The 23,083-nt window shown below is 38.6% G+C and overlaps 1 protein-coding gene across 4 annotated transcripts in view; it reads right to left on the bottom strand.

Annotated features, from left to right (window-relative positions):
- Positions 1-3,130: 3,130 nt before the first annotated feature.
- The window catches only part of BANP (BTG3 associated nuclear protein), a gene marked incomplete at its 3' end in the record, with an annotated part of 137,274 nt that continues 117,321 nt past the window's right edge, over positions 3,131-23,083 (bottom strand). For all 4 annotated transcript variants that reach the window (XM_082005556.1, XM_082005557.1, XM_082005558.1 and 1 more), the window contains 2 exons: positions 7,632-7,775; positions 3,131-3,202 (listed from right to left, as the gene is read on the bottom strand). In XM_082005556.1, the coding sequence (XP_081861682.1) occupies positions 3,131-3,202; positions 7,632-7,775 (216 nt within the window). The remainder of the gene's footprint in view (positions 3,203-7,631; positions 7,776-23,083) is intronic.

Genomic DNA, 23,083 nt, shown 5'->3' with positions numbered 1-23,083 from the left:
ACATCAAGATAAATGGTGAGGTCCCAGCTATAGCAAACTTAGTATCAAAAATAACCAATGGGGCCAAGTAGCGTAACCAGAGGCTCTCCTCCCCAAAGCCTGCCTGCGTAAACATTATTACACAAAACAAAACCAAACCCATTAGAACAGTATCCTGCAGGTCACAGGATGAATTACAAATAAAATATGCAGCTGATGCTAGTCTAACCGTACAAGAAATGTCCCCCTGAAGACTCTCGGTTATATGTTCTCAATCTCTGCCTCTCAGACAAAAGCAGCACGAGGAGAAAGAGAACAGTTAAAAATGAGGATGTTATAAGGTTTGCTGAGGAAAAAGAACCTTATTATTAAAAAGGCAGAGGCTGTGAATAACAGAAGGAGACATAGTGAGAACTCACTTCTAGCTGACCTACTGAAAACGGTCAGTCTTCAAAGGCAGAACTACATCCATGGTGAAAAAACATCAACCTACCTGAACAGAGACCCAGGCAAAACCCTCAGTATCCCTGCAAGATTTTAATTCTTTGAATTATCTTATAGTAATTCTAGGATTTCTTACTGTTATGTCGATATGTTACTGTTACGATAATCTCTGTATGAACATATCTTCACACTTGCACAGAACCACACAGACCCTTCACAGTCACAAACATTTCCTAGAAGGGAATTAATTCCTGAACTACTCTTCTAGGGAATTACTCATTTGTACGTGACATAGCTTGTGATGTCTAGAAAACACATAAAACATCCCTGAAAAGACATTTCCTCCCTGGGCCAGGACATAAAATCAGGGACAGGGATTACTCATAGGAATACCGGGCTCAACGTTGAAGTCTCTTTTCTCTGAAGTATAAACATAGTGTGACACAGCTGAGACTAATGTAAACATTGACATAAGACTAAGAAAAATTCACATTTTGAGGAACATGCAGTCTTAACATCTGAGTGCAGTGGAGGATCTTACTAGGCTGCTCTCCTTACCTATTTCAATTGACTTGCACACTCTCCATCCCACACTGGTGAAGTAGATTTCATTCTCTTTAAATATAGTGAATGCTACTTCACTGCTTGATATGCCTTTACCATCACTTTTGGCAGAAGAGCCTTGAGCATGCAGCAGTCTAGTGGCTAAAGGAAACCTCTCCTGAACTCAACTTCATCTTGTGCCTGAGCTGAAAAATGCAGAGAGAACAGAATTCTTAATTGCACCATAAAACAAAGACAGACACCCTACAATTTAAATGCATGTGTGCTCCCCTTGAAAGCAGAAGATGCCCAGGATGCAGAAGGTAAGCTGGGTAAGAGTAAAACTTTCTGAAGATGACAAGAAAGCCACTGTGGCCAATATGAAAATAGCAAGAGAGTGGTATGTGGTAGCATGCAGGGGCTTTGCCATCCCAACTTTCTCACTGTCATTTCCAAGTGATAAATTATTATTAAACAGCCATGCTAAAATGTACAGGCCTTGCTTTATTTTTAGGCTTCTATTTGGATGCCAAGCTCTTCAAACATTGCCCAGTCTGAGAAACACTATTAAAAAAAGAAACTGAAGAGTAGCCAAATTCTTGGCCTGTTGCGAACATTGTATTCAATAAGCTGTGGTTCAGTTTGCATTGACTTGTGTGTGAAGAAATAGCCTAAAGAGAAGTAGGAATTTACATAAAGCATAATACTTACCAGGGACAACATTCCCAGAAATTGGGTGTGCTTAACCCTTCCTTTCATTTAAAAAAAAGTTACCCTGAATTCAACCATGTAGAATTTGTGGCTATGCCATTCATTAACACATTAAATGCATTATGAGCCATATATTGACAATAACCATATAGCAAGTCAGCTGAAAAATAAATACAAAGCAACACCTCCCCCAGCAAACTCTATTTTTCTGCAATGTGCACCATTAAGATCATCAGGTTAGAGCAAACATATATCCTCTGCACTCAAGCTTAGCAAATATGAAAATGTAGCTTTCTTGAAATCGGTATCAAATTTCCCACAAGTTGCAGTGGAGAGAGGATTACACCTTGCTGCTGCAGGTTGGATTACAAGATAGGTTAGACTGACTTTTGCAGCCCAGCTTTTTATGGATGAATCTCAAACTGAGGTATTGCCACAAACGACAAAGGAGGTAAAAAGGAACTAAAAAGGAGAGCGCTCAGAAGAATTGTTCACATTTTTAAATAATTATTTCATAAATTCATGGTATAAAATAGGATTTGCAGACTCAAAAGCTGCATTCCTCTTGCACTGAAAATTTAGATAACATGATTTAAGATTGATAACTTCCTTATAGACTTAATCTTACTTCTCAGTTTGACAGCAGAGCTTGCCAGAGAGCATGTGTCTTCGAATACTCCAGAACTACACTCTTACAGCACAGTCCAGTCAAACCATATTCATTCCTAAGGCAGAGAGCAATGTAGAGCTGCACTATTCATAAATACACATTTATTTTTCATTAGAAATGCATAATTACAGCATTTAAAAGTGTTTTCCCCTAGAAAAGTAGTTAAGCAACAGTACAAACAAAATTGTTAGTCTTCTGCAAATACAGTTTTCATTACACTGAACAGAAAACACCAGCAAAAGGCTAATACTTGCAGTTATGGGATTTTTCTTTTTTTAAATATTTTCCATTTTTGTTATAAACACCATAGCAAATAAAAAAAAAGCTGTTTAAACAGTGAAAAATATTTGAGCTCTTGATCTTCTATATGTGGTAAAGCAAGTATTGCAAAGCAGCAATACACTTCCTAAGATATCTGCAGACATTCAAATGGCGTATTTCACAGAAGAAATGAACAGGATGAAACATTAATTTAGTCTCACGGTTTTGATTCATTAGATTTCTTTTCCTCTTTAAGTGTACCTAAGGGCAGGCCATTTATTTTTTCTGAAGGCCAGATCCTCAATTGATGTAGTGATGTAGCTCCAATTTAAGTAAATGGGTCTGATTTATTCCAGGTGAGGACAACCAGATCATCAGAACTCTGCTATTTGCAGGAGATGTTTGAGGTGTGACCGTTAGTCTAACAGGCATTTCCATGGTCTTGTTGTTATACGAAGACTACAGCACTTAACTTCTGACTGCGATTCACTGACGTCTCGGTTGACACAGCTTTGCACAATTCTATTGAATTTGGATGGCTCCGTGTTCTATCTGCATTTCTGGTTGGATTGCTGATTGAAGGGTATCAGTGCCCTGCAAAAGGAAACACGAAATCAGTAAATCAATACACAAGTGCTTTCCACTGGTGTGGCCAAGGGAATATGAACTTAGTATATTAAGCTAAAGTTCTTGTCTATACCCATGCAAAATCTGCATGGGTATCAGCTCTACGACAGAGCTGGAATGGGAATACACTTAACAAAGGCACCAAAAATAACCTCAAGAGTCCACATGAAGACTAAGTAGCCTAATGCCCTTCAGGCTGGAAAGAGAAGGCTGAAATAATGAAATCATGATAAGATCTATAAAATCATGAGTGGCACAAAGAGAGCAAATAGAAAACAATTATTCCCTCTCTCTTCCCAAAAAAGAACCAGCTCTAAAAAGAAACACAATAAAACCCATGTCTGGCACAACATGTGCCGAAGCCGTGGAAGGACTTGTCCCAGCACGACATACGTACTGACAGCTCGAGGGCACAGAGCTGAACAGTGTTCCGGAAGGGAAGTCCACCAAGGGTGATCATAGAAAAGACAGCAGCAAGTCCCGGAGTGACAGAACTATTGTAGGTAAGGAGAAAATTACCTGTTTGCCCTGTGCTTGGAATTTCCCCAGCTGGTGCAGGATACGGTCTAAAACTGCCGACTTTACCCACTGCAGTCCTTCTCCATTTTGTGTAAAATGAGAATAGCGCTACTACAGTCAACTTTTTTCTCAAAATTCTTCCCACAGGCCTGATTCTACTTACTTTCCAAGCAAAAACAATTCTCCATGAAAGAATTTCAAGTAAGCACAATTGACTTAAGCTTTCAAAGGAAGTCTCCTTAAAAATTAAATTACTGCCTACCAGTAGTCTCACAATGCTGTGAAAGGATAATCCCATAGCAAAGTTTTTAGCCAAGTTAGTTGGAGTAAGGAAAACTAGATTATGAAATGAAGTCCATCTTTAGAGCTATAAGATGAATAGCATTTAAGAACAGCTGTATTGGCTTGGATAAAGTTCATCACACCCAATAAGCCTTCCCCTGATAGCAGCCAGTATCACAAGCATAGATAAACTACAAGAAAAGGGCAAGAATTTAATGATACTTTCCTGTACGCTCCCACAGATTCCAGAGATCTGCCCTTGATGGATTTTCCCTCCATAAATACATCTAATAGATGCTTTATGTAACACCCTGGATACAGAATTATTTCTGTGGCAGTACTTCTGTTATGAAAAAGTCTTACTTGAAGCCCTGCTTTACGCTCTCAGCCTAGTATCTGCAGGATGATCCACAAAGACGCAAGGATGGAAACCCAAGCAGATTTCCCATCCTTTAGGTTTTACTATACAGTCACCACTTATTTATTCAAATGGAAATACCGGAGGTTCAAAATTATAAAGCACTGCTCCTAAATTAAGGTCTCGCTGTCAAATTATTTCTCCTCTTCTCTCTCTCTCTCGTTTCCAGTAATTGCACACAGCTACAAGACTTTTTTCCTGTTCAACGTTATAGGTAATTTGGTGTTTACTTAAATGTTCAATAAATTAGTGCCGAAGTGGTGAATATCAGATTGCTGAATTTGATAGCGGGTAAATTTTCAAGTGACCATCAAAGTTGCTTTGCCTATTAGAGGAAAACTGTATTGAAGTAATATAATTATCAAATAATAGCCACAACAGCAATACTGAATATTATATCCAACTTTCAGACCAGAAGTAGAAGACTGCCCAAAGGGATTAGAAGCACACTTTAGATTTGGAAGGATTTTTTTTTTCCAAATCTAACAAAATTTACCATCAGCATAAGAATTTGAGCACAGAACTAATCCAAATATTCTTTGTCATCATTCTGGATTTCTACATTTTCCAAGCTGCTATAAGTAAGTATGCTATCAAGACATGAAAACAAGCCAACTAAACCTAAATCCCCAAAATGCATCTGATTTCAAACCATGGCTCTCTCCTTCCACACATGCATTTTCAATTTTACGCCAGCAAAACACTGTTGACACATTAATAGTTTGTGTTTACATATGTGGTTTAGGGTCACTACGGAACTGTCAGAATCCTACCTATTAAACCTTCTGTCTACAGCTAATTTGCAAATACAATATTGTGCATGAATACGTTGAAAATACCGAGCTAAAAGGCATGTTGCTGCCTGCTTCAGCTGAAGTCAGAGAAGAGATTAATTTCAAATAGCCCCACTCCTACCTTCAGTTTTGCACGAGCGATTGCTTCCAAAGGCATGGCTCCCAAGAAAAAAAGGTCAGAAAACTGGGGTCTTGTTTTCAGACAATAAATAAATTTGCAGTTGTGGTGTTTCAAACACAGAATTTGTGTAGAGCATAACATCCAATCCAGGCGGATAATAAACTCCACTTTTATAAGCTTTGATGGATAAATAGATCCAAAATCATTGAGAACATCTCAGTACCTTGGCAAAGAACCATATAAAAACAGATAAAAGTGTCACTACAGCCTCACTTAGAGGGTTTTCCCTTCAGATAGGAGATGTAAGGCGAGTAGGACTATTCCATAATTTTAGTCAAAAAAAGAAAGCTATTGAACTATCCATATAACTCAGAGTAATGCAAATACCAAGTTGGTTTCTCCAATTCATTAACATCCTTCGTTTTTCATTTGTGTAAACTGAGGAAATATTTATGGCAAACTTATTTTTAGTCTTCTCCGTTTTTCCTTTCATACTCTTCTTATTTCACATTCCTCTTCTGCTTGTCTTCAGCTTTGTATAAATCTCTGTGGTTAACCACAATATTAAAACCTAACACGGTGCAAAGTGTCCCTGAAGAGAAAAGTAACTCCTTTGGTGGCTTCCAGTCATGTGGGAGACGGATGCCGATGTTTACAACTGAACTCCCTAAGCTCCTGCCCGTCAGAGGTGGTAGCTGAGAAGGGAGGCCAGGCACGAGGAACAGACCCAGGAGAAAGTCCGTGGGAGGTAAATTTGAGAATTTCCCAGGCCTGGAGCGAGGACAGCAGCACAAGGGACATCTCTCACCACCTGGTGCCTATGCACTTTCTTAATTGCATGGGACCGGCAGTACTTGAGGATTTATACAAAATAAGGCACAATCCCTGTAGCAACACTTACCATCCAGCGTACTATTACGAGTGACTGAATAAAATATTGAGAAGGTTAGTGCAGAGACAAGACTAGCAAAGACGGAAAAACGATTATTAAGGGCTCCTCTGCACGGGAAGATCAGTGTACAGAACCTAGGATGTAATCTCACAGCACGGCACACTCACATGCCAGACAGTCCGGTAATTTTTCTGAAAAGCAATCTGTAGCATCCAGGTGGATATGAGGACAAACTTTTTAGCGGGGCCTGCTGCAATAGGACAAGGGGTAGTGGTTTTAAACCATTAAAGGGTGGATTTAGACTAGACAGGAGGAAGACATTTCTCACAATGAGGATGGTGAAACACTGGCAGTAGGCAACATAGCTCCATCTTTTGTTTGCGGCCCTCTTTGCCACTGGAGTAACTAACGTGCTCCAACTTCTTCTAGTGAATTGATCTGCAGATTGCCTTACCCATGTAAGAAGCACTAAGCACTTGAGTTTTGTGCACAGAGAGTCTGGACATGATTCCCTTGATTTCTTACGCCTTTTGTTTTTTTCCCCCTCAAGAGACTCAATATCCAAATGTTTGTAGCCAGATCAGGATTCTCTACAAAACTGGGTATGTATCGGACAAAAATCCACTCCAGTATTGGCTGCTAAGGATACCATTATATTGTGGCTAGCAAGCAAGAGCTCATTTTTCACAACCACTTGGCATTCTCTAGAACAGCAGCCCACTAAGTGGGGTTCACAGAAGAATGTGTAACCATCTTCAGAAAAATTTCTGACAACTGTTTTAAGTCAGCATTCTTGTGTTGTCACCAGTCACAGCTTCAAGCTGATGAGAAACTTTTTCTAGACTCAGATACATGACTGTTCAAGCTGATATAAAAAGTAAAAAAAAAAAAAAAATTTTGCCACCATAACTGGGAGGATCAAGTGTTCACTTACAATTGCTAACATTGCGACTCCTGCGGGAAATCCAGGCTGTTGATCAAAATAACTGGAAAACTGCTGTCAGAGAGGGAATAACATTTTTAAGAGAAACCTCAGTCTGAAAAATACTTTTTGGATAGATTCCAAGCAAGTTTTTTGCTCTGTCCTTTAACATGGCTCTCAGCCTTCAAGGATGCAGAAAAACAATGAAGACCAAAATAACTATTCTCTAGAGGCATTGTGCAAGAACATAGAAGCAGGGATAGTCAAAGACCATTTATACCTTTAACAAAATGATGTTTCTTATTATAGATTACTTTTTTTGTTTTTACGGTTTAGAAACAGGATCATAAACTCATTGGGACTGCAGTATTTGTGGGTAGATATATAGTTCGTCTGACAGATGCTTCAATCAAGTACATTCAAATGGCAAAAAGATATATGCACATACTTGATTAGTTGCAGAGTGGTCTGTCACTGGTGTCAGCTGCACATACTGGACTTGGATATCACTCCCTTGGAGCGGGGATCCATCAACACCCCCCGACGCAGGCTCGGCAGAAGCAACAGCTATTAGCTGAGCACCCTGCAACACCTGCAGGGAAAGCAACGGAGAAAGCAGCTCGTAAAAAATCACAATCAGCAATGCATTAGGAAGCATCTAACTCTGAACAGCTGCAGAACCAAAGACCATCAAAAAAAACACAAGAAAACTTGTCCACCAGTAACAGTTGCTTTAAATCAGGTGGGTTTCCGAGAGTTCACGGTACACATACGGAAAGATTCCCGTACTAGATGCTGATGGCGTTTTGCCTTATGAGATTCATAATTCTGTTAACGATTATTGCAAAGACTGAGTGGCACAGCCTGAGCAGGTTACACTGAGAGTGTGACAATGTCAATAGCACACGAGAACATCACTGAGTAATGCTCGTACTGAACAGACACAGATCCACGATGCTCCTTCTCACAGCCAAAGGCATTCAACTTTTGACAATTTATTATAGTAATGTTTATATTCCTATTGTACATGAAGGTGTAGGTTTAAGAATTACTGCTAATTAATGCTTGCTCTAGACACATCTGCATTTTGACTGGTGAAGGCTGTAAGTCCCCTACAGGCTTCAAAAACCAAAGAAAGGTTGATCCACCTAAAAGTGCTTGCTTAAAAGCATTCTTATGATTAGACTAATTTTAATTTACTTCTTGAAACACAAATCAGAATAAAATACATGTATTTAAACAATGACAAATCCTCAGACTTATTTTTTGCATTTGTATATTTTAGCTGGATTTAGTTTATATCCCGTGAATTATGTATTTTTAAACTACGGTATATGAACTACAGCGAAAAAAAACATCTTTCAAACAGAAGAAAGAGAACAAAGAACAAAAATAACATTCTTAACAAAGTATGATTTCTCAGCTGATCTGCGGGTGGGTGGCCATGAAGGAGTGGGTAGACCAGAATTTCTCTAGGGAGTGTGGGAGGCAAAAAGCGGTGACCTCCATAAATGACCTGCAGGGGTGTTGTCAGGATTTTATAGGGATCTTGGGTGTTCTGAGATACAGTCAGCATCAAACTGTAAAAGGATGCTACATTTTGTTTTTACAGGAGTAAGCAAAATTCTCTTGTCCTACGGTATTTGTTTTGGAACTATATGATACATACTGTCAGAAGCACATCACAGTCTGTCCTATTGATTACCTGCAGGTCTTAAATGTATTTTTTCTCATTTATTTCTGACCTATAAACTTCAGAACAACTGAGTGACCCGACAAGCCCATCATTCTCACATACAAACTGTTTTACAACAAAGCAGCCTATAACTTATAACAGTACCAGCTTCCCTGCTTTATGGTATGTTCTCAACTGCACACCTTCCAGCACACTTCTAAAGAGCTCCCATTTACAGCACACACTCTGGGCAACACTAGATAACTCTGCTATATGTCATCATATACCAAACCTATCAGATTCCTAGTGATAATCTATCTTTACCATGCTGCCTACAATTAAAAAAAACCAAGCAACCAAAACCAGCAATACTTGCATAAAATACTTTTTGCTGTCAAATTACATTTCCCTATTGGTTTCATGCCAATGGGTATGTGCTTCTCCTATTGCGCCTTCCTGCTGGATAAAATATTTGTCGTTAACCTTTCATTCACAAAGAACCGGGAAGCATTTTTACAGGATGTAATGATGAAGCTGAGCTAGGATCCACAGAGGTAAAATGGACAACGTGCCAACATCAGCAGGGGCTGACAAACGCAGGTATTTATGAATTACCAGTGACAAGGTCATAGATTGACTGCTGCTGCTCCATTCTCCCCAGCTAGCCAGATTAAAACCAGCTCAGTTCAGCTTAAACGTGCTCCAGTCCCAACTCAAGACTACAGCGGTAATAGCCACATACACTGCGCTTGGTTTCCAGTTGTACAGTTTGAAAAAAGATATTGATAAACTGGGGAGATAAGACATCGAACATTACAAAAATTGCAATTAGTATAGATTTTCCTTCTTTGCCACGTCCTGCTTGTGCAGGACCCAAGGACCACAGGCTTTAGTAGTCAACAGGGGAAGGTGAGTGGCCAAGCAAGGCAGATTCGTTGCCACTAGCGTTATGCCAAACTATCTGGGTTTTGCAAACCAGATGATTGGCTCTAAGTTGAATGTCGCATTGATATGTTTATTCTCTACGAACTGCCGCCGTTCTATTTTTCCCCATAGCTAAAAAACATGTTAGGATGCTTGGAAGCTAGGAAAAGGTCATTTTTCAAAACCCATTCCGCTTCTTTATACTTCTCTTTATCCATTTGTCCATCATGCACAATCTACTTAATACATGTTTAAAATCACTTTAAAAAAAAAAAGTATGTCTGGACTTTGAAAACTAAAATAAGAACAATCTAAGGCTGAAAAAGACTTCTTAATGTTTTCCACTTAATACATGCTATCATTAATAGCTGTCTTAGATTTCATTAAATATGGCCTGGTTTGTTATTGTGGCGTAACTGGCTATACAATCAGTCACTGAACAAGTAAGAATAAAAGCAAGAACAGGAAAAATATCTCAGTCTTAAATTAAACCATCTGACTGAACTTCAAATGAAGGAATGAGTGACATGTTCTTCTTAATATCTGCAGATTTTATATACAGCACTCTGAACAAAATTTTTTTTTTGCACTTTCTGTTTGAATTAATGTACAGTTTCAGAAATTAAGACACAAACAGATGAGAGTAGAAGGGAAGAATTGCCATCTTTGCTCTTTCTTTTCTGTAGTCTCAATGGCATAGTACCTTGTGTTTAATCTGCTGAGCCAAAGAGAGGATCAACCCAACCTCGGGGTCAGCCTGGAAGATTTGATTCCACTTTGCACATATGAAAACCTCTGTCAAACGTGACACAATGATGACCTGCAGCTTACTAAAGATATCACTTAACTAATCACACCGTATTCCTCCGATAACGCAATTTGTCATGAATCTCAAGCATATCCAGATAGGAAAATCCACCTGAACTGACATTAAAAACAGCAATAAATTACATTTTCTCTAGGCATTACTGGAGATTACGATAAATTTCTTAATACTTCTGTCCTAGCTTAAAAATATGCTAAAAGTTTGTTATGCTGGAGAACTATGACTGATGTCACCCATTCTACTTCTCTCAAGCAGCAGTGCTGATACATATTTTGTTCAGAAGAAGCCCAACTATAGAGTGGCAAGTCTGGTTATGGTCCTTGGATTCTGCTGGCATTTGCAATTCCGCATCACGTCACACGGCATTCGTGGAGGCGCTGGGTGGCAGAGCCTTTCGCAAATGGGGCAGGTGTAAGTATACGGCTTTTCTTTGGCTGCTCGCTTGATTTCCAGAACAGTAACTTCGTAATTCTTCCCTGCCCTTGACCTTAAAATAAAGGAACTGTACCAAAAAAAGAAATAATCCACCCTGAAAATGAACTTCTCTTCCTGGTTCCACTGGGCTTCTCTAACATCCTGCCTTACTGGTCCAAAACAGGTAACAGAACATGGTTAAACTGAAAAATAATGAACTTCACTTCTAAGAAAATAGATTAATTCATGCTCTAAACACACAGAGAACAAGCAGCTTGGTCACCCTCACTTAGGCATAAAAGCACAGGAATATCTGACATGGAACGTCGCTCAAGCTAACTCGGGCTACTGAGAGCTCAAGCGAATGCTGAAAACAATCCGAAAAGAGACTGCCTTTAAGATTAACAAGCGGACCAAAAAAATTATTTTGTGGAATAATTCAGTGGAGGACTTAGAAAAAGTATGTTTGGTCATCTATTATTGTCTGCTGTCAGCGGTAAAAAGTTGCCTTGGCAGTGACAAGCTCTTTAGCTGTCGCGGAACCGGAGCGCACTCTTTATGTTGCACAATTATTTCCACGGCAAGCGTTAAGCAATCGCACAGCTGGAAGAGAGCAGCTCGCTAAATTCTTCTGTTCTTTCAGCTTGCAGTTACAACCACGGGTATATGCTTTTCCCCAAACAGAAAACCTAGTGGAAAATGTTTATCACGAAAAATCAAAATACTTTAGGAAACGTCTGTAAGATATTTGAGAATATCTTTCAAATATATGTACTTCAGAATGCTTTGAAGCTACCAATACTCTCAAGCACGTTTTGTGACCTGGCCTGATCTTTGCAACCCTTCATGTCCCAAACCTTGCTGCCTCAAAGATTACCACACTGCATGGTGAGCCTGGTGAAGACAACGTGCCTAAATTAAAAAGCAAGAATGAAAAAGCCCCTTTCATCACCACTACCATCACCTTTCAGAATAAGACAACATCCCCTAAAACCTTCTGACAGAAATACAAATACATTTAGATTAGTTTTGATTTTAAATGGTCCTAGGAATACTAGAAGGAATAGCATTTTGTTCAGATGTTTAGAATGAAATGTGACCTCTTGGCATAGTCAGTGAACGCAGAACCACAGTCTCTTTGACCAAACATTTACTTACCTTAAAGCTCTATAAGCTTTCAGTGAGAGATAGAAGAGCTGACAGATTTGATAAAATGAGCTGAGGGACAGAGAGCAAATGGCCTCAAGTTGTGTCAGGGGAGGTTTAGATTGGATATTAGGACAAATTTCTTTACTGAGAGAGTGGTCAAACATTGGCACAGGCTGCCCAGGGAGGTGGTGGAGTCACCGTCACTGGAAGCGTTCAAAAAACGTGCGGAAGTGGCACTTCAGGACATGGTTTAGTGGGTGTGGTGGTGGTGGGTTGATGGTTGGACTTGATGATCTTGAAGGTCCTTTCCAACCTGACTGATCCTGTGATTCTGTTACACCCACTCAAAGCATACTGTGCCCATACGTACGTTCTCTGTCCCTCCTTACGGCAACGCTAACGCAGAGCCAGGCCTCCCATCAGAACCGTAGCAGAAGCGCAGACCCTTGCAGCGGTTTCCCACTGGCCTGAATCTTTGCCTTTCTCTTTGGTTTTCTTCCCTCCCCTCTCAACCTTTTTTCCTCTATCACTCTCTCTTCAAAGTCTTGATGATTCGGGACATGCAAGCTATTGAGCCTGAAGGTCCTGGATTTCCATTTTTCACCCCTTCTTTGGTGAGACGCTTGCCATATAAAATGTAATAATAAAATTAGTATTAATAATGAAAACCAGCTATTTTCTCTGCTCCCTTCCTTTCCATCTAAAGACCATTTTAGCTCATAACTAATAGTTCCCATTTAACATTCAACTGCCAGGGCAGGAAATAATTTTTTTTTTTTTAAATATTAAACTGTAATAGGTTTTCCTTCAGTTTTTTCCAAAATTATTCAAGTACAGTTTCCATCATGGTTCAATTCATACCATGTCCTTTGCTGATTTTACTTATCACTGAGAATTACCCTTCTAGAAGCCCATAACTTAAAACTTTTCTCTAGGCCCCAACCTTCAAAAATAGGTAACTGTTTTGGGATAGCTGAAGTTTGTTTACCAAAAAAGCCCATTCCTCAGTCTGGTCCTTGCCAGATTGAGCCTTCTAAAACACATTCTTACTACTGTTGTTGTGAGCTTTTTTATTAATCTAGGCAAGCACATATGTTTGCCTACCTATAAAAAGCTCAAAAACAAGACACACTGGGATTTTGGTCTCTTTTTTCCATCGTTTCTTCCCATTTCTACTGTAGGAATGCAATAAAAGATGACGTTTCTTTAAAAAAAAAAAAATGAGGTTTTGAATCACTTAGAGTGGTTGTTTATAGAAGGTTCACATCTGAAAATCCTGTAATACTTATAGCCAGCAAGTAAGCATTTCAGCAAATGTTGCACAAAAGAAATGAGTTTGCATAGGAACAAGGAAAGATCTCAGTGACATGCTCTAGCTAAAACTTTGGTAAAAAGGACAGTTTGGACCCGAGTGTGTAAGGATGGTTATGGGTTTAAATGATTCCTAGAAAACAAAAATTTAAGAAAATACCTGCCTATCATCCTCCTCCACTGTCATTGATGGTAAAACTGCATAACACTTTCAAATAGCAAACACGGCTCCTTCAAATGATACGAAGCTCTGCTGATAAACATGTTCACTTAAAAAAGAAAACTCCGCATAGCTGATTCTTTTCAGTCTTAAAAGTTTTCTTCATGGAGCCTTAAGACTGAAAACATCCACTGTATTTAGGGCCAACAAAACACTTGCAGGCCTATAGATGAGTTTACCTGGAGTAACTAGACTCTACACTTAGGTCCAGAAATCAAAACTTTTTAGTATCATAAATTAATGAGTTCCTTGAAACCATCAGAAAGTTAGACTAATCAAGGTCTCCACCACCCTGGCATTTACTAAGGAATCTGGAACAGGCAATGCAGAACGCCAAAAAAAAAAAAAAAATTCTTCCATAAGATTGTCTTTTGTCGTTCTTAATTTCACTTGATGAAGCAGAGCAAGACCCAACACCAGGAAACAAGTCCAGCATGGAGAATACTAAAGCATAAAGGAAAATCGGCAACATGATCTACTCTACACCCCTTCCTCTTTAAGCCATTGGTTCAATTGAACCGAGCTCAACTGTATTGACAAGCTCATATCTGATGGTGGTTGATGCAAAGTTATTTTGGTGATTTTACAGTCCAGTTCAAATAGAATTAAAGTATTAACATGACGAAAAGGAGCGGCAGCAAAGGACGGACCGACCTAACTGTTCTTGCGGAAGCAGTCATCTTCATGCTTAGATCAAGCAGTATCCATCGGGAACCGCAGTAACCCTTGCGCTGTATTTACCTATCCCGTAGGTACCTAAAGTAAGAATGCCTACATAGCCCGATGACGTGTTATCTTTGTAGAGAAATAAATTCACATTCAAGCTGTAGTTCTTCAGAACGTACACAGCTGACAGTACGGTCACTACATATTGCTGCATACTTTCTATGCTGTATGAAAAATTAAGCATTAAGTATTTTGACAGAATTACAAGACAGTTTTAAGGTCTAAATTTTATCTTCCAAACTTCTCAAAACACTAACAGCAATAAAAGACTGGAAGTTCCTCTTCCAAAAAGATAAGGAAGACAGATGGCTCACAGTGTTGCAGAGAGTATCTGCAGCTTTTCTCTCTCAGTAACTACTGATGAGAAGCACACAGAGGTGCAAGTAAGCACATGGAAGATGTAACCCATCCTTTAGATCATTTATTGGCAATGCTTTTTTAAGCAGAAGTCTCCAAAATACGAGGCCTCACTTCTTTTTAAGGTCCTTTTTTATGGCTGCTGTATGTCCGACTGCAAACTACTAAGATCACACTAAAGCAAAGCGAAGAGCCAAAATATACCAGTCGCTTTTTTTCCAAAATAATTACATATATTATTTTCTTATTTTTCAAGCTGAACTTGTTCTGATTATCATTTGATTATTACCAGCATCACCAGAAGAGAAGAAAACCTCTAGGCCATAATGCGTACTCCAATAATGTGTTTCATATCCAGCCACCACAGAGTTTCCAGGAATTCACAGGTTTTTCTATTTTACTGTTACAAAGGGCTGATCGTTGTATAGTTTGTCTTACACGGCATAAATTAAAGACCCTTACACAAAGCAATGTCCATGAAAACCACAGCTGCTTTTTGAAGTATAACATCTCTTTTAGAGGCCATCTTTATTTTAAAGACTTCAGTTGACAGAACAGCATGGAGCATCTAACATACTGCCCCGTCTTCTGCGTCTTCTCATTGCTCCCTGCAGGAAAAGGTCTGGGAGGTGAAAGACTATATTTTATCATGTCAGGCAGGCCACCAAACATTCACCGGTATAAAAAAAAAAATAAACCTGGAATATTTGTTCTTAGAAAAATACATTACTTTTCATCTAGTTTTATTAAAAGGCAGGTTGAGTCAATCATATCTAGTAATCTAGGTCAGAGTGTAAAAATGACCTGTTACTTTCATTACTTAGCATTTAATTACACTTCCATTTACATATCACTAATTATTAATTTTCTTTCATATCTTTGATTAAACTACTGAATAGCATTAGTCAAAGATATTTGTGGGAAAACACCAGAAAATACAAATTAGAAGGCCTAAAATTACTTTTTGCAATATATCAACTAATTTCTTTTGACTACATTTAACACTGGCTTCAATCATTTGCTGTAGGGCTACATTTTCAAATGATTGGAACAGCATGTTGGAAACATAAAGCAAATAAGTATACTGTCAATCACAAAAACCAGCCCATTTTTAACAAAATAGTGCTGATTCACATTAAGTATGCAAACATATTTTAATTCTTTACTAACTACCTTGTAAACTTTTCCTCTAAACTGGGCATATTTATTGAATTAAAAACACACTCCTCGTGCCCAGACGTTGATGCCAAAGAAAAAGGTTCAGCTACGATCTCCCCTTCCACCTGAGCACGATAGCAGGTATGGACTGGGCTACCCAGAGGAGAAAAGAGGAAAAAAAAAAAAAAGAAAAAAAAAAAAAGGGGGGGGGTCTGGGAGACCCAGTGGGAATGAAGCAACTACCAGAGTCCCCAAATCACATATCCTGTTGGCAGCTACCATCACCCAAAAATCAAATTGCTCCACTCACCTGTCCTCAAATATTGCAGTGTTGTGCGATAAGGGTTTTGCAGAAAATTACACTGCAAGAGCTTTGGTAACGTTAAGGTAATATATTCTCATTAACATCCCAATATGTTTCTTTTAAAATAAAAGCGTGTTTATTCTAAGGTAATTGGAAACGATATAAAAAGGATCCACTGCTCTTAAAGATTAGGTTATCATTCTGAAGGTAATGATCTAGTTCATAAAGCTTTAGAGTCCTTTCCTTACTCCGACAACAACCTGTACCTAAATTTGCTGTTTATTTCCTACATAAAGTGTGCCAATACAAACATAAATTCAGCATGTATAAAAGTCTAATATAGAGCAGTTCACAGAGAGAGGAACTCTCCCTGCTGTGTACTTCTAAGTGTGCTGAATTGAACCATGCAAAATGTAACCTTAAATCTGTCAAAACTTCATTAACTAACACCCCTACAGAGCCATATAACTGAGAGCACCTCCTTTAAATTCCCCAAACTAAAAGGCATGAAAAGTGAAACTGATTTCAGCTCTACCAAGTGTGGAAAAATGAAAAGAATAAGTCCAGAGTACATTTTTATCAGTGGCATTATTTCCTTGCGTAACAAATAATAAACCATCTCATCTGCTTTTACTTTGAGCATATACCACAGCCCCGTCCTACTCAGTAACATCTGCTCTGAGATTCCCTTACAAAATTCCCCCGTACAAAACCTGCAGAAATACACGAGCACAAACTGCAGCTATTGTGGTTACTTAAGCAAACTTCACAAAAACGTCCATCTTTCTGGCCACTGCGGTTGGCTTGCGCTAAACAAGCGACGGCAAATTGTGGCTTCGGGTATGTAAACCATCTGCATCTTCAAAAGCCCTTTCACAACACACCACCTTGTTTCCCAAGATCTCCATTTCAGCGATCCCCAAGGAGAGCAAGGCTCAGCGTGCCCCAAGAGCAAGCCTCTGCCTCTAAAGACTAACTCTACTCAACAAAGCCACCAATACTTTCCAGCACTATGGTTTTATGGCGAGTAGCAGCCATCAGCGAAATCTTGCCATAGGCCCCGAGCAAAGAAAAACGAGGTGCACAGAACTGCGTGAAGTTTTGAAAGGGAAAGCGTGGCAGAGGTTCATGATCTTTATTAACATTCCCAGTACAAGCTTTTTTTAATAAAAAATTAAATTACAAATAAATATTCTAGGGTCTTTGAAAAATGTTCACATCTAAATTTGTAAATAAACTGGAGAAACATAAGGGGCAGAAAAAGATTGAATTAATACAGCTCATAACGTCTTAAAAAAAAAAAAAACAACAACAAAAAAAACCCCAAACACCTGCTCTCACCATCACTCTCTGACCCTTTCCCAAGCACAGTCCAACTGGAATAAGCCACTTTTTTCATATACAATATTTAAAAACACGTAACATACAAAAAACCCATCAGGCTTACGACCTCCCGGCAGGTTAAATGCATCCTACCTAAATTCAAGGGAATACCTAAAGACGAAGGTGCAGTTGTTAAACGCATCTCATACCTTCACTGGGTCAACACACGTACTCTTACACGGCAAGCTGGGGGTCCCTCAACAGACTAACAGCTCCTTTGAGAAGTGGTTGGTATTGAGCCCAAAAGGGTAACCAGTGTAATTAAAACTTTATCTGTGAACTATTACACTAGCTGAAAGGGATGCAAAGTTAATTACTAGGAAATAAAAGCCCAAATCAAGCTTTGTATGCTGTGATCTAAATACCATGAGATTATATGAAATCCTGTATGTAAGTAGTCCACGTTTACATCAGCAGTATTTTATTTTAACTCAGTATCACAGGTAGAGGGACAGTAATTTATCTGCCAGCACCAACGGAGAGCAGAGCAAAGAGAGAGGTATCGTCTCAAGATGCTTCGGGGTCACATCCCATGGAAGCCAAGCGGGGTCCTTCCTTTGACTTCAAGTAGACATGGGCTTAGGCCCTATACAATGACATAAAATACACTAAAACAAAACACAGACTTCCACTGAAAATCCACTTTAAACTAGCACATGTGCAAAGCTTAATTATAATTAACTGGCAGTTCAACTGCAGATGTAATTTCAGTAAAAATTGCTTGGTTACGGAAAGAAGAGTTACGTCATCTAAATTCAGCGTATCAGATTAAAGAGGCTATTCGGAAGTATGAGGCTTGTAAGGAAATCTGTACGGTCCATCTGACTCATCTTTTGTGTGAAGATACTCTTAGGGAATCGCCCACCACGGGAAACTTCTCAAAACAACTTTGTGGTTAACTGACAGCTCTTCTCAGATGTTGCACTTCCCAAATCGTAACCTACGGTTTAATTTCGGTTGTTACACAAAAAGTAGTTTGAAGGTAACTGCACCTACCAGAGTACCCTAAATTAGGTACTTTTGGTATTTCGTGCCCACTTTCTCTGAAGGCAAGGCTCAGGTTAATCAATCTCTTTTCTGTACCTTTTTTTCTGGTGAACCAATGTTTTACATCATACCAGCTATATGCATGCATATGAAGGATGTGACAAGTAATTAACCCACCAAAAATTATTTCATATATCCCGATCACCTTTTGGCAGAAAGAAAAAAAAGACAGAAATATATAACTAAGTGTTTCAGCTCAGCTCAGCCTTCGACATTCTGTTATAGCTTGCAAAATCTTCATCAAATAAAATATTATTATTATAAATAATAAAATTATAAATATTATTCAAATCTACGTAATTGCAACATTTTGTGATGAAATGGCTTACTGTTAGCAGTAAAACACACCGAAAAAAAGCAGTACTGTTAAACCACAGCAGTATGATAAACTTGATGGAACTACTTCCAAAAGAAAGATTTTTCAAGAGTGGACAATTAAATATCTCTACAATAATTCACTATTTTGAGCAATACTAAAGTAGCCTTTGGCTTAAATTTTTTCCAACAGAATGTTATTTTTGGGCTTTATTCAACACACAACTGAGTGCTATTAAGAAATGGCTGGACGGTTCAGAGAAAAATACTACAGTGTCAGAGAAATCTTACTAAGCTGTAGCTGCCGAGTGCAAAAGCTCAAGAAACAAGTCATACATGAGTGACCCAGACTCCCTCCAACTGACCAGCACTGATAAAGATTATTCAAGTGAATAATAAATGGTGAGTCACACAGCATCTGGCCGGTGGGAAATTTTTTGTTGTGACATAACCTAGCCAAGGGGGAGAGGATAATTCAGTCCTAAAGGACTGTCTCCCTTTACATTTTTATGTGACAAGTCCCTGCTAGTCTAATAAATGTAAACACGGCTTTAAATGTCACCCTGCTGGTCCCATCCTCCAGTCTCAAATTCCTGATGGGATTAGTTATGCTTAAAACAAAAGGTCAAGATAAACACTGAAGTACTTTCAGCATTTACTATGAAATTCTGCTAAAGTCTTCAGGCAATTTCAGCAGAAATAGCATTCAATCCTTTCATAAATAACTTAAAACTAGAATTTGGACTCTCAGTGCCGATGAGAGGGTACATCTCCTCCAATGAGGCTAGTAGTAAATATGCCACTTAAAAATAGTAAGACCAGATCACTGAGGATCTACCAGAATCAAACACATCTGTTATTTTGCTTAAAAACGTCTAAAACAATTTATCACTTTCCACTCGGAATGGTGATTTTACTTTGATTCCATAAAGAAAAGGCATTTGGGGGGAACTGCAAATGTTTACATCATAACTGGCAGTGATTTTTTTCTTAAATACTAGCAAAATAACATCTGAAAGTTTGGTTTTTGTTGCTAGGGTAACAAAACACTGCTCCTACCGTACACTGCAGGATCCTATTAAGTTGGAGAAACATGGACGGGGGAAAAAAAGCACATGCGACAACAGCATGAGCCTTTTATGCCCAGAGGAACAGAAAAGTTCCAGTATTGGAATGTTCAAGAAAAGTCCTACGGAAAAGAAAATTAATATACTACTTCCTGCACTTTAATTATGAAATGATGTAAGCAGCTCAATTTATATCAATCAGTATCAGAAATACATAATGGCTTCAAAAGAGAAGCAGAAGAAGAATGGTAGGAACAACCACAATGAGGAATTAACGGTAACTGTGCCTGAACTATAAATCAGAAGTTGGAGAAAGTTATAAGCCAGTACTTGTCAATTAAAGAACACTTAAATAAAAAAGCAGTACTCCTGAGAATTACCTGAATTACATTACTAAGTTGCTTACAGAAACCTGCACAAAAAATAACACTGTAGACATAATTCAAGAAAAAAAATCCCAGGGAAGACAAGAAAAAGTGTAAATTTGACAGAAGTTAAAGAGCAGATTCAAACACTCAGGAGTTTTCCCCTTAACAAACCCAAGCCCTAAGGGAAGATGCTCTCTGAGTTGCACAGACAGGAAAAGGAATCCAGAACTTGGGAGTACCCATCTCTTTGGTTTTGTTTTTCCACACAAATCTCAAGATAGACAGGATAACTGTAAGATACACAGACACACGGAGTTCAACTCAAGTTATAGTAGGGTACACATATTTGTAAGGGGAATATGTACTCCATAATTTAGGATAGAAATAAACATATGAAATGGCTGGTTTTTAGAAAAAAAAACAACATACAACAAGCACACCTGGACTTCTCAAAATACCCCTACAAAAGCTTACAGGATACTGGTAGGGAGTGAATTAAAATACCCAACTGTACCTCTCATCTTGGCTTTTATCTCCCAGTAAAGTTCATGTAAAAAGAATCCAAAATAATAGAAGCTGTATCTACTTCATTTAAATTATTTGCACTGAAAAAAGGTAGTGTCACTGTAAACTGCTCCGTGTGTTCCAACAATGACGAAAAATTAAAGCAGATGTAATGTATATTTTAAGCTATATATCATGTTCCACCTCAGTAAATCTTATGTTTCATGTCAAAAACGTTTTCAGACAATAGTGCTCAAGCAAAAGCAATTAGGAAAAAATGATTGATTTCTTTCATTAAAGTGGATGTTCTTACCTATATCCACTGTCATTTTTAAAACTATCGTCTTTTTGACAAATTTAATAACGTTAGACTAACACAAATCACCATCCTCTGATTTCCATCACAGTTCACAGATAAGACATCCATTATATACACTTCTCCCTTCGTGAAGCCATATCATTTCTATTTAGCTTCTCCATCAGAAGCCTGAGTCAATGTGCCAAGGGGACAAACGTTCCCAATACCCTGGAGAAGAGCTTGGGAATTGGTGCTTTTTTCACACCAGCCTTTGCAATAATGCAAACATGCTTTTTCCAATTTAAAGTCATAAAATGAAAATGAATCCTAGCAGAGTGTCAGCTTGTTTGACTAAGTCGTGTACTATATGTTGCGGTACTGCAGCCGATACTTTCCCAATTTTGCAAATGAATTCCTGGTTGTTGAATTAATTTCCTCCTTTATTTATTTTTCTCAAGTTGAAGCCAGTATCCTGACATTTAAGAGTTATACAAATTCTTAAAAATGTGAACTGCCAGTTACATTCCACACTGAGAAGGCAAGGAAAATAATTTCTCTGGTAGTGATTTTCACAATTTATTTTTTCTTGCATTTATTAGCCTATGGCATGAAGTTCTGCAAGCCTGCTTGCTTGGGAAGGCATGTTCAGAGAAACTAATATTACAGATGATAACCAAAACTCTGCTGTTCAAATTTTGAACAAAGGAGAGTAAGAAGTGACTGTTTATCCGCTTCATTTCCAGCATCGCTTAGAAAACTGTATCAAGTCATTCTAAACACATTAGGTAACACATACACCCTGTCCTGCTATAAATCATTAAAATTTCTTTGTTTTGGGGTGGAAAACAATTGGCACAGTAGTTGAGCGCCTGTTTTCCCCAGTGAATTAAACTTCAACCATATGTCTATCGTCAGGGCAATTTTACCCTTCAAGAGCACCAGCCTGGGTGGTTCTCCAAGGTTTCGGGCACTTACCTGCGTGCGCCGTCATTTATTCGCCCGTTTGTCTACCGTTGGTGTTCCTTTTCCCCTTCAGTGAAATCCATGGCAGACGATTACTTTGGGATGCAATTACAGGAACCGTCCATCACTAACACTGTCTCCGAATCCTCTCCCACTTTGCCGTAGAGCTGAAAGTTTCACCTATGTGGAGCTTCCAAACATTAATGGCCTGTGGTTGAACTTAAATCAGGGTCTCCCATACGGCAATATATTTTGCTACCAGCTGAGCCTCCAGGCCAGCCAAAGGTCTTTACTTTCTGAAGCCATGTCCAGAGAGCATTTGCATACATGTTAAACTTTCCGATCATCATTTGGATTTTTGAAAATGCATTTTTGAACAACTCTCAATTATTTTTTTTTTTTTGTGAGAAAAGGGAGAGGAATATGGAGTGTGAATTTGAAGCAGACTTCAATGAAAGCTCTGGACCCAAAACTATTGTTTTCTTAGAGAACACATCTGGTTTTCCCCAACATACTGCCAGTTCTGTAACTCAGTTTAATACCCAGCTGGGATAATGTAAAACTAGCATATAACCTAAAATAAATGCTAGAAGCACATATTTTTGTTCAGTAATACTTGTATGCATTAAGTTCAACTTGACTAATGTTCTACCCACATACCGAAAAGTTTGTATCAACGAAGGAGAAAAAGAAGGAGGGGGGGAAGAAATCACACCCCAAACCAGGCACCGTGTACATGTGTGGCCACACAACTGGAAACTAGAACTAAAGCTCACCGGAGCGGCATAAAAACCTTCCTTTTAAAAGGTTAAAATTACTTATTTTTACAATCAAAACACAAGTTTTTAAAGCAAAGACATTTAAAATGTGGTTTTCTCCTAACATCGGAAA

Source organism: Phaethon aethereus (genome assembly GCF_964289735.1).
Source record: "Phaethon aethereus genome assembly, chromosome: 13".
Lineage (NCBI taxonomy): Eukaryota > Metazoa > Chordata > Aves > Phaethontiformes > Phaethontidae > Phaethon > Phaethon aethereus.
Note: the sequence above shows the minus strand (reverse complement) of the source record. Positions and strands in the feature narration are given on the sequence as shown.